At 42.7% G+C, this 12,764-nt stretch overlaps 1 gene segment (V, D, J or C); it reads right to left on the bottom strand.

Annotated features, from left to right (window-relative positions):
• Positions 1-235: 235 nt before the first annotated feature.
• Positions 236-869, bottom strand: LOC140502145 (immunoglobulin lambda variable 3-25-like). The segment is given in 2 exon segments: positions 236-552; positions 717-869. Coding segments are annotated over 2 exon segments (363 nt in total).
• Between the last annotated feature and the right edge of the window lie 11,895 nt (positions 870-12,764).

The following is a 12,764-nucleotide window of genomic DNA, read 5'->3' as shown; positions in this document are numbered from 1 at the left end:
GTTCAATAAGAATGTTTTTGTAGAGCCCATAAAAAATTGCATGCCTCCTTGGGGAGAGATGGGGGAGGGAAGAGGAATGCCCCACCCCCAGGCAGAAAAGCAGGGAGGGAGAAGAGGAGGAAGGGACCTGAGGGACCAGTTGGTTCTGTCTGGTGTTCACCAGGCATCCCTCTGGATCCCAGAAGGGAAGGCATAGGGGGAGGGGTCCTGGCAGGGTTTTTGTCTCACTTCCCCCTCAGTCTGTGTCACTGTGAGCATCAGTACTATAATCCCCCACCTGACAGTAATAATCAGCCTCATCCTCAGCCTGGAGCCCAGAGATGCTCAGGGTGGCCGTGTTCCCTGACTTGGAGCCAGAGAATCTGTCAGGGATCCCTGAAGCCTTTTCATCATCACTATATATCATCAGCTTAGGGGCCTGGCCAGGTTTCTGCTGGTACCACTGCACACCATAGCTACCAAGTCCATCCCCAGCACAGGAGATGGAGGCTGTCTCTCTCAGGCTCTTGGACACTGACGGTGGCTGAGTCAGGACAATGGAGACCCCAGAACCTGTAAGAGAAGGAAAGAAGAGATTGGTCAGAGGCAGGGGCCTCTCTCCCCCGAGGGAATGCTGACTCCTCAAGCTGCTTCAGGATGAGCTCAGGGCAGGACTAGGCCTGGCATGAGACACTGTGAGGCCTGAGCCACGGGGAGAAGACCATGGAAAACCTCACCTGTATAGACAGTCAGGAGTGAGAAGAGCAGAGAGATCCAAGCCATGGTAAAGGTCCTTCCCAGAGGTCTGTGTTCTGAGGCCCCCAGTCTGGGGCTGGGCTCCCACAGGGCTCTCTTAAGACCAGCCTAGACTGTGCAGGGAGGAGGCCCCCACATGCAAATCTGCTACTGCTCTGGATAGCTGAAGGAGGGGCCTCAGGTGATCACTGACTGACCCTGCGGGATCCTGAGCCAGAGGAGCCAGGTCCTTTCTCTGACAGGGGAGGGTTCATCATGAGCCCTGAGGCAATTTCCTCCCTGAGATTCTGGGATTCTGTTGGTTATGTTCATTCCTCCCCAGGCCTGTGTCTGATGCTCCAGGACCTTGCCATTGTACCTGAACTTCTCTCTCCTCTTGGACCTTCCATGTGCCCTGGGGCCTTCTCCCCATGAACCATCCCTCTCCCATGCCACCCCCTCCTCCTGTTGGTGAGTTCCTCCATGCCCTCCTCGGACACAACCAGGTTTCTTTCCCTCCAGCTATGCCTAAGACTCTGGAGGATTCAGACACACCTTGAAATGGTGCCTTCTCTCCCCCCTTACTGTAGGCCCTCATCAGGGCTTCTCTTCTACATGAGCTCCATCAGGGCAGGGACTGTCTGTTCATCTGCACTGGCATTTAGCACAAGGCTTGGCACACTGGGTGGGATTAAGAAATGCTTCTTGCCTTGCTTGGCCTCCTATCCAGAGCTGTCTCAGGACTATCCAAAGCAAGAATTATCAGTGAGTGGGCACTGATTCTGTCCCCAAATCCCCAGGGCTACTGTTACTCAGGCCTCTCAAGAGACTGAGGAGGAAGGAAACCAGGAACTTGCTCACTCTGGGCATCATTTCACCGTGGGTAAAATGAAGGGATTGGACCAGGGGGTCCCTAGCCTCCCTTCCAGCTCTGATCTGCAATAATGAAGACCAAAGAGCCTACTTTCTTCTGATATTCTAAGGACATTCTCCAAATTCTGAGGCCCTTATGGCATCAAAGTTAGGTGTAAAGTTGAAGAAAACGAAATTTCTTTCTTTAACATTTATTTAAGTTTTAAGAAAATAGAGATTGTCCCATGAGCACTTTGGATATATTTGGAGGATCCTCTTAAATTATTTTATTCTCTAGTTTCTAGGTTTGATGCTTTAGGCCATATGGGGAATGAGAGTTCTCCCTGGGCCCCCAAAGTCCCAGCATCAGAGTGAGGAAGTCCATCTGGATCCCTGACTGAGCACACAGCTGAGCTGGAGAGGATCTGGGCAGTCCTCTCAGCCTCTGCTCTTTCTGGCCTCAGCCCTGCTAAGATTATCTCCCCTGGGCTAGGTCTCCCTTTTCTTTCCAATCTGAATGAAAGAAGCTTTCAGATGTATGTTGATAGAGAAGGAACTGCACCAGGAGGTCACCACAGGCCTTTGAAGCAGGGGTAGATTTTTGGTCATTGGTTCAGAAAGAGAAAGAATGGACCAGCTCTGCTTCCTCTCTGAGGTCAGGGTTCATCCTTCCTTCTTGCCTGAGCCCTGATCCTGTCCCTGCTTTGGTCTCTGTATTTTCTCCTGTCCCTCATCTTTTAGTTTCCTCTCCAACCTCAGATCATTCTGGGTTGTCGCCTGTCTGACATTATCTCCACCATTCTAGGCCTCACTGAGAACCAGGCAAGGATTCCAGGGCACCTGGTGGAAATGCTACCTATCAGCCCCCAAGGAACCTGCTCTGATCCCTGCTGAACCCAGAGAGCAGTGTTACTGGTGGTGACAGGTCTTGTGCCAGAGTCACAAGTCATTGTGACTGACCCTCCTGGGGACACAGAGAGCAGTGTCTCCTGACTCACCACAGGCGGAGAACCGGTCCCTGAAATCAAAAGGGGGACATACACCAGGGACATTGCTCTGAAGGTTTCCTCTTTCTGCCCCACAATAAGCCCAGAGGATTTGCCCTGACCCATGCTAAGAGTGAGCAGCAGAGAGAGGGCACTCAGGTCATGGTGGAGATGTGTCTGTGAGCTCTTCTTCCAAGGACCACACAGCTGAGGCTGGCACCCACCAACTCTTATCCTTTATGGGCCACAGGCAGACAGACTCCTTCGCCCATCTGTCTTCTGTGCCTGTGGGCTGGTCTTTGGCTTCCACTATAGCAGAGGCTGAAGGGACTCATATGGCATTAGCCCCTTGTTCAGTTGGGAAAGACCCCATTTTTGTCCAACAGTGACCTCTACTGGCAAAGGTCAGTAAATGCTGCTTCTTCAGAGAAGTACATTCCTTTAATCCTCATCTTCTTATGGGAGTGTAACACCTGGTAATGTTACTTCTGAAAAAATAAAATGAAAGCCTAAAATAATCCAATAGCCTGGGGTTTTCAAGGCTGAGACAGGTAGACATTTCTGGAGGAAGTCAAATGAGCTGGGATCTCATCTCCTAGAAGGTGGTGGAGAGTCTTAACACCTTTTTGACTCAGACCTTAGGAGAGAATGAGTTTGGTGAAAGGCTCAGAAAGAATTTCAGAGCTAAAATAATAATACTAGTAATAATAATAATTCTTATTATTAAAAACAATATTGGGATCCATAGGTAAAGGCGAGGCTGAGAGAACTTTAGGGAGACCTCGTTGGCATGGTTTGTACTGCTAAACAGTTCAAGATTGGGATTGAGAAGGAAAAGAGATTATTGGAGGGAGGACAAAAGCATGTGGATTAGTGGGGTAAGAACAGTGGGAAGTTCAAGTGTTTTTAGAATCCAGGATCCCCAGTCCTTGTTGAGAGATGTAACTTCAGCAGAACCTGTGTTCCAAGAGAGACATGCTTTTCAAGAAACCAAAGAAGAACTGAGAACATACCACGTAAAGGAGCACTCTCACAGTGACTAGAAAGGATTGTTTCTCTCTGCAAGAGAGAGGTGAAGGTCTGTCTGTTTCCAGTTACTCTGTGAAAGAGGCAGCCCCTCCTCCCTCATCCATTGCAGACTGCCAGGCTGATGCAAAGTCTGAAGTTTGACCCTGCCAGCAGTCATGGATATAAGAGAACATCTGTGCTTACATCTGAGGCAAGAGGAAAGGTCCAACCTCCCTCACACATGGATCTCTTGCAAAACTGGAAGAAGGTGTGAAGGGAAATACATCTCACACTGCCTAATGATAATCTGACAGCAAAAGAAAAACAGTTCACTCCAGCCCTCTGTGGATCCTTACAAAAATAGAAAATTGAGAATCTCTATTGAGCACCAACAATGTAGGCCATACCCTGAACCAGGAGTAGTGTACTTGGGGCCTCAGGGTGACACGTGGACTTCTAGGTCCTTGGGTGCGGCCTTTTAACTGAGTCTACATTTTACAGAACATATCCTTTTATGAAGGGGCTTTGTTCTGTGAAGTTTGGTTGCAGTCAAAGGGATTCACTTGAGAACCTAGAGGCCCACATGTGGTCTTGAGGTTGCAGGTTCCCCTGCCCTGCTCTGAACCAACCTCCTCCTCCAGCTCTCACTTGGCCCTGTTCACACCCCAGCTAAAATGCCACCCTGGACAAGAAGGTTTTCCTGATCGTTCTTTGTTCTAGTGCCTTCTATCTCTTAATTATTTCTCATATCTTCTGTCTGTAGCTTATTTCTGCATTGATGTCACTACACTGTCTTCTTCATTAGACCATCAGCTCCTGGAGAACAGAGATTGCTTTTTTGTTTTTGCTTTTTGCAGCCTCAGGGCTTAGCTATTAGTAGGCTTTAAATAAATGTTTATTGACTGAGTGATTGGAACTTTTTCTCTTAGGTGACAATTTTCCAAGTTTCCAAATACCCTGTTGATCTACAGTTCTACATCCACAGTGCGTAGACTCCTAATGGGGCATTTATCTTAATTAATTGGAGGAAAAATAGTTTAAGACAAGGCCATTGACTGAAAAGAGCTGAAGACCTGTAGCAAAACAGCATCTCCCCCATGAACTAGGTCCCACTCTGCCACAAATGCCCTCAGGATGAGGAGAAGACTCCACTTTCAAGGCATGTGACCAAGAAATAGGAGGACTTGACATTTCCTCTAATACCGATGACCTCTCAAGCTTCTCCAAAACAGAAATTATTTGACAACACAAAGCAGCTTCAGCTGTCTTCATGGTTTAGGCATCTAGAGCCAAAAACATAATAACAGAAAAACATTGAACTGACATTTATCCTGAGCTCTGTCCCTTCTCCTCCACTCACCATTCTACCAGCAGCAAGGCTGCACTAGATAACTGAAGGACCCTATACAACAGCCTGTTAACAAATGCCAGTCTCATGCTCTCGTTACCCCTCCTTCTTTCCATTGCCATGGAGATGGTTGTAGGTTTAAAAAGAGTGTTGGGGAGATGTCACACTCCACTAAGCCTGAGGGAAATAGCTCAGCATGCAGTTAAGGCCAGTTCAGCCCATCTGAAAGTCACTTGGGACTGAGACCTGGGTTACAAAACCATGAATTCCTCAGCATGGGAAAATGCTGATGTGCTTTGAGATGAATCCCCTCAGGAAACCATATTCAGAGGGGAGGGAGTCAGAAAGTGAACAAGAGGGAATATAAGGGGGGAAAGACAGAAATCTACAAATATGTCAGAAAGTACACCCAAAAACTTTGAATATAATTGGAAAACTCAGTAGGGAATGCATTAACAATAGAATGCAATATGGCCTCTGGATCTGCTAAATGAGTTCACATGTCTAAGGATTAATTGTGTAAAGCAAAGGAAAAAAAAAAACCTAACACTTGATAAGATGGAATACACTGTGGATTTGCAGAGAAAATGGAAACACAACATCTTGTTCCTGTATGGTTCAATAAATATATAAATGAGATTACCCTTTAGGGAAGTAGGAGCAGGACAGGGGAAAAGGAGAAGTGATAGAAAGGGGAGTAGATTGAGGGATGTGGTGGTCAGTAGGAAGACTCTGGTGAAGAGGAACAGGGTGAAAGGAGAGAGAAAAGTATAAACATGGGGGAAGCAAGATGGAGGGAAATACACAGTGATTATAACTGTGAATGAGATTGAGATGAACTCTCCCTTAGAACAGAAGCACATAACAGAGTAGAATAAAATCCAGGATCCTACAATATGCTGATTAAAAGAAGCACATTTGAAACACAGAGATATACACAGAGTAAAGGTAATAGGCTGGAACAGAATATATTATGCTTTCAACTTAAAGAAAGCAGAGATAGTTCTTCTCATCTCAGACAAAGAAAACACAAAAGCAGATCTAATTAAAAGAGATAAGGAAGGAAATTGTATTTTGCTAGCTAGTACCATAGGCAATGAAGTGATAGTATTAACACTAAACATGTAGGCCTCAAATGGCATAGCACTCCAAATTTTTAGAAAAGTTAAGTTAGTTAAAAGAAATGGACAACAAAATTATACTAGTGTGTGTTAGGTACACAAGAAAGAATAGTCAATGACTATAGCTGTCTACTGCTGGAAAAAACAAAGACTCCACCTTCTGGGATAAGAACTCATCTTTTGACAAAAACTTAAGGAAAGCCTGGAAAATAGTATGGCAGAAAATATGCATAGACCAACAACTTACACCCTATGCAAACGTAAGGTCAAAATGGGTACATGATTTACACATAAAAGATGAAACCACAAGCAAATTAGGAGAGCAAAGAATAGTTTACCTAGGGGAAGTTAAGATGGCAGAGTAGAAAGATGCATATACACTAGCAATTTGCCCACAGCCCATAAAACACCTATAAAGAAAGACTCTCAACAAATTTTAGAGCAGTAGAAGACACAGAACAACCGAGTGGAGGAGATTTCCAGGCCAGGGTGACCTGGAAAGCCAATGGGAAAGGTCTGTTGCACCAGACACAGAGCAGAGCCCAGGACAGCCTTGGCTGTGAGCATGGCACTGGGAGGAGGACTGGAACAGGGTTTGAGGATTTGAATCCATGGAGGCAGCAGCCAAGGTTCATAGATCCCTCAAAGGCACCAAAGGTCAGTGAAAGGGTTTTTTCAGCTGGTCAAGAAGGGAGCAGGGTCTCCCAATAGCTCTGGTTCCAGATGGTGGCGGCAGAGGCCTCAGTGGGCAGCAAGGGGAGGCAGCAGCCAGAACCCATCCTTGGATCTTAAAGCCCCTGGGGGAATTGAGCAGTTGATATGAATCTCAGTCTTGTGTGCCAGCCCTGCCCCCACCTAAAGCTCCTGGGGAAATTGAGCAGCAGATCTTAAACTCATATTGAGTGGTAGCCCCACCCCTGCCTAAAGCTCCTGGGGGAATTGAGTAGCTGATCTGAATTTCAGCCCCCAGTGCTGGTGTGGCAGAACTGGAGGCAAGGTGGTTGTGGAGAGGAAACTCTACTACTTTCAAATTCTGGGCACAAAAGTTTCTTGTTGCTCCCAGAGAAGTGTGCAGCTAGACTGTGACACTTTGGAGGAAGTGAGATCTTATAGATCCCCAGTATACCCTACTTTTGACAAAAGACCCAAAAGTCAAGTAACTGGTTGGAAAGACACACAAAAAAGGGAAAAAAAGACTATAGAAGGTTACTTTCTTGGTGAACAGATATCTTCTCCCATCCTTCTGATGAGGAAAAACAATGCTTACCATCAGGGAAAGACATAAAAGTCAAGGCTTCTGTATCCCAAACATCCAAAATAAATGTTCAATGGTCTCAGGTCATGGAAGAGCTCAAAAAGGATTTTGAAAATCAAGTAAGAGAGGTGGAGGAAAAATTGGGAAGAGGAATGAAAGAGATGCAAGAAAATCATGAAAAGCAAATCAACAACATGCTAAAAGAGACCCAGAAAATGCTGAAGAAAATAACACCTTTGAAAATAGGCTAAAATCACCATTTTTCAATTGGCAAAAGAGGGTCAAAAAGCCTATGAGAAGAAGAATGCTTTAAAAAGCAGAATTAGCCAAATGGAAAAGGAGGCTCAAAAGCTCACTGAAGAAAATAATTCTTTAAAAATTAGAATGGAAGAGATGGAGGCTAATGACTTTATGAGACACCAAGAAATCACAAAACCAAAAGAATGAAAAAATGGAAGATAATGTGAAATATCTCACTGGAAAAACAACTGACCTGGAAAATAGATCCAGGAAAGACAATTTAAAAATTATGGGACTACCTGAAAGCCATGATCAAAAAAAGAGCCTAGACATCATCTTCCATGAAATTATCAAGGAAACCTGCCCTGATATTCTAGAATCAGAGGACAAAATAATCCACCAATCACCGCTTGAAAGAGATCCAAAAAGAGAAACTCCTAGGAACGTTGTAGCCAAATTCTGGAGTTACCAGATCAAGGAGAAAATATTGTAAGCAGCTAGAAAGAAACAATTCGAGTATTGTGGAAATACAATCAGGATAACACAAGATTTAGCATCTTCTACACCAGGGGATTGAAGGGAGTGGAATACGATATTCCAGAAGTCAAAGGAATTAGGACTAAAACCAAGAATCACCTACTCAAAAAAACTGAGTATTTTCAGGGGAAAAATTGTCTTTCAATGAAACAGAAGACTTTCAAGCATTCTTGATGAAAAGACCAGAGCTGAAAAGAAATTTTGATTTTCAAACACAAGAATCCAGAGAAGCATGAAAAGGTAAACAGGAAAGATAAATCATAAGGGACTTACTAAAGTTGAACTGTTTACATTCCTACATGGAAAGACAATATTTGTAACTCTTGAAACTCTTCTCAGTGTCTGGGTAGTTGGTGGGATTATACACACACACACACACACACACACACACACACACACACATAGACAGAGAGCATAGGGTGAGTTGAATAGGAAGGGATCATATCTAGAAAAATAAAGTTAAGGAGTGAGAGAAGAATATATTGAGAAGAGAAAAGGAGGAATGGAATGGGGCAAATTATCTCTCATAAAAGAGGCAAGAAAAAGACTTTCCAATATCAATTTCAAAGGAAGAAACGGGAAGGTGAGAGGGAAAACGAGAAGCTTACTTTCATTACATTTGGCTCAAGGAAGGAATAAATTGCACACTCACTTTGGTATAAAAACCTATCTTACAATATAAGAAAGTGGGGGAGAAAGGGATAAGCAAGTTGGGGGGGGATGGTGGAAGGGAGGGCAACTGGAGGAAGGAGCAATTAGAAGTTAGCACTGTTAGGGAGGGACAAAGTCAGAAGAGAGAATAGAAGAAATGGGGGGCAAGATAGGGTGGGGGTAAAATAGTTAGTCTTACACAACAAGACTGTTGTGGAAGTCACTTGCAAAACTACACATATATAGCCTATATTGAATTTCTTGCCTTCTCAATGGGGATGGGAGGGGAGGGAAGAAGGTAGAGAAGTTGAAACTCAAAGTTTTAGGAACAGTTGTTGAGTATTGTTCTTGCATGCAAGTGGCAAATATGAAATACAGGTAATGGGGTATAGAAATTTATCTTGCCCTATAGGACAAAACAGCAGATGGGGATAAGGGAAGGGAGGGATGTTAGAAGGGAGGGCAGATTGGTGGTAGGGGTAATTAGAATGCTTGGTGTTTGGGGGTGGGAGGAGTGGAGAGATGGGGAGAAAATTTGGAACCCAGAATTTTATGGAAATGAATGTTGAAAACTTAAAACAAATAAACAAATTAAAAAAAAATTTTCAAAAAAAAATAGTTTACCTGTCAGATCTCTAGAAAAGGGAAGAATTTATGACCAAACAAGAGACAGAAGACATTATGGAATGCAAAATGGATAGTTTTAATTACATGAAATTAGGTTTTGCACAAACAACACCATTGCAACCAAGATTAGAAGGAAAGCAGAAAACTAGGAAACAATTTTTACAGCTAGTGTTTCTGATAAAGGCCTCATTTCTAAAATATATAGAGAATGCATCAAATTTATAAGAATTCAAGTTATTTCCCAACTGATAATTGGTCAAAGGAATTGAACAGGCAATTTTCAGATTAGTAAATTATAGCTATATATAGTCATGAAAAAATGCTCTAAATCACTACCGATTAGTGATATGCAAATTAAAGCAACTCTGAGATAGCATCTCATGCCTATCAAATTGGCTAATATGATACAAAAGGAAAATGAAAAATGTTGGAGAAGCTGTGGGAAATTTGGAACACTAATGCATCGTTAGTGGAGTTGTGAACTGAGGCAACCTTTCTGGAGAATGATTTGGAACTATGCCCAAATGGTTATCAAATTGTGCATACCCTTTGATCAAGCCACTGATTGGATCAATCCAGCAATGCCACTGCTGGGTCTGTATCCCAAAGAGGTCATTAAAAAGGAAAAAGAACCATATGTACAAAGATATCTATAGCAGCTCTTTTTTGGTGGCCAAGATGTGGAAATTGAGGGGAAGCTCATCAGTCGGGTAATGACTGAACATGTTGTGTTATATGAATGTAAGGGAATACTATTGTTTCTAAGAAATGAGAAGCAGGCAGATTTCAGTTAAACCTGGAATGACTTATATGAACTGATGCTGAGTGAAGTGAGTAGAACCTGGGGAATAGTGTACAAAGCAATAGCAACATGTTGCCTTGATGAACTATGAGAGATTTAGCTCTTCTCAGCAATGCAACGATCTAAGACAATTCCAAAAGCTTCACAGGGCAAAATACTGCCGACATACAGAAAAGCAACTATGGATTCTGAATGCCGATGGAAGAATAATCTTTTCACTTTTCTTGTTTCTTTCTGTTGTTTTTTACCTTTTGTTCTGATCCTTTTAAAAAAAAATATTTATTTAATTCTTAATTTATAAAATAAAACAAGTTTTTCCATAGCAGTACATCACAATAAAAAGATGATTGCATAGAAATTGTAAATCTACCATGTAGAGCTCGCTATTCCTTTTAAATATTTAATAAAGTATGTGAACTCTTTTTTCCCTTTTTGCCCTCCTCCCATCTTAGAGATGGCTACCATTAGACACACGTATGCATGCATACATGTATGTATGTATGTATATATATATTATGTAAAACCACTTTATATCTATTTTTATCACTTCTTTTTCTGAATGCAGATAGTATCTTCCTTCTTAGGTCCTTTGTAGTTAATTTGCATGTTTATAGTAGTTAAAAAGTCTTTCTTAAAAAACATTGTTGTTACTGTACACAATATTCTCTTGGTTCTGCTCATTTTAGTCTTCATCATTTTGTGCATGTCTATAAACTTTTTCTTAAGGTTATTGGGCTCATCATTTCTTTTTCATATATATATGCATATATATATATATATACATATGTAATTTATTTATTTTTCAGTTTTCAATAATCACTTCTGCAAGGAGCCCAAGAGGGTGCAAGTCCTGTGACCAAGGCTATAGCAGAGGCAAAGCCTGTTCCCGTGGGACTTGTGCTTACTCAAACCCTGGCAGAAGCTCTGTATGACCCTGGAACCTGATGTTCCTGCAGATACTGATGTTCCATGCAGTAAAGTTATAAGTGGGCCTGGGAACCCAGGAACTAGCTTCAGGAACAAGATAAGCTTCGTTGCTTACTTTGGATGTAAGGACATGGAATAGTCATGAGGTGATAAAGTAATGGTCATGAGATGGTGAAGTAATGGGATGAGCTCAGCCTGTATGTGATTGGTGGTGACAGCCTTTATAAACCCTAACTTTCAGCTGAATAAACAGAGTTGCTTGGAGTTACAAATCATCTTGTCTCCAGTCTCCTTCCTTCAAAGCTCACAGATCGCTCAACCCAGACTGACAGGCACTGCTGGTCAGAGACCTTTTGGTCATGGGGACCCCGGGGGGCTCGGGCCCTGACCTCAAAGTACCCCGAGCACACTTCCACAAGAATTTGAATTCCAAATTTTCTCCCTATCTCTCTGCACCCCCACAGGACAATGTGCACCTCATCCATCCCTCCCTCCAGGCTTTTGTCCCTTCTATTACCCCACTTCTTCCATCTCTTTCCCCTCCATTTTCCTGTAGGCCAAATTAGATTTCTATACTCCATTTTCTGTGCGTCTCATTTCCCAATTGCATGAAAAAAACAATTTTTAACTTTCATTTTTAAAACTTTGAATTCCGTATCCTCTCCCTTCCTTCTGCCTCACCCACCCTCATTGAGAAAGCAAGCAATTCAATATAGGTCATACATGTGTAGCCATGCAAAACATTTCCATAACAGTTACGTTGTGAAAGACTAGCCATATTTCCCTCTATCCTGTCCTGCCCTCCATTTATTCCATCCTCTCCTTTGATCTCTCCCCCCACTATAGTGTTTGCTTTTGATTATCCCTTTCCCAAATTTGCTATCCCTTCTATTATCTTTCTTCTCCTATCCTCTTCCCCCTTTATTTCTTGCAGGGTAAAATAGATTTCCATACCCAATTGAGTGTGTGCTATTCCCTCCTTAAGCCAAATCCCATTAGAGTAAGACTCACATAGTCCCTTTCATCTCTCACCTCGGCCCTCCATTGTAAAATCTTGTTCTTGCCTCTTTTATGTGAGATGTTTTGCTGCATTCTACCTCTCCCTTTCTCTTACTCTTAGTACATTCCTCTCAACATTAAATTTTATTTTTTAGGTATTCTCTCTTCATAACCCAGGTCTTAGCACCAAGTGATTTTCACATGGGCTGAATTGACCTTAACTGGATGTTGAGCTATTTCCCTCAGGCTTAGTGGAGTGTGACATCTCCCCAACACTCTTCTCAAACCTATATCCATCTCCATGGCACTGGGAGGAGGGCTAATGAGAGCACAGGACATGCATTTGTTACAAGCTCTTATGTAGGGTCCTTCAGTCAACTAGTGCACCTTGCTGCTGGTAGAATGATGGGTGGAGGGGAAGGGACAGAGCTCAGGATAAATATCAGTTCAAAGTTTTTCTGTTATTATGTTTTTGATTCTAGATACCTAGACCATGTTGTTTTTTTTCTTTTTATTAATTAATTAATTTTTATTTTTCAATATCCACAAAATTTTGAGTTCTGAATTTTCTTCCTGTCTTTTCCCTCCTTCATCCCAAGATGGCATGGTTACTGATTACCCTTTCACCCAATATGCCTTCCCTTCTATCACTCCCCCAACACACTTCTCTTATTCCCTTTCCATCTATTTTCCTGTA

The sequence above is a fragment of the Notamacropus eugenii genome, chromosome 4 (genome assembly GCF_028372415.1).
Source record: "Notamacropus eugenii isolate mMacEug1 chromosome 4, mMacEug1.pri_v2, whole genome shotgun sequence".
NCBI lineage: Eukaryota > Metazoa > Chordata > Mammalia > Diprotodontia > Macropodidae > Notamacropus > Notamacropus eugenii.
Note: the sequence above shows the minus strand (reverse complement) of the source record. Positions and strands in the feature narration are given on the sequence as shown.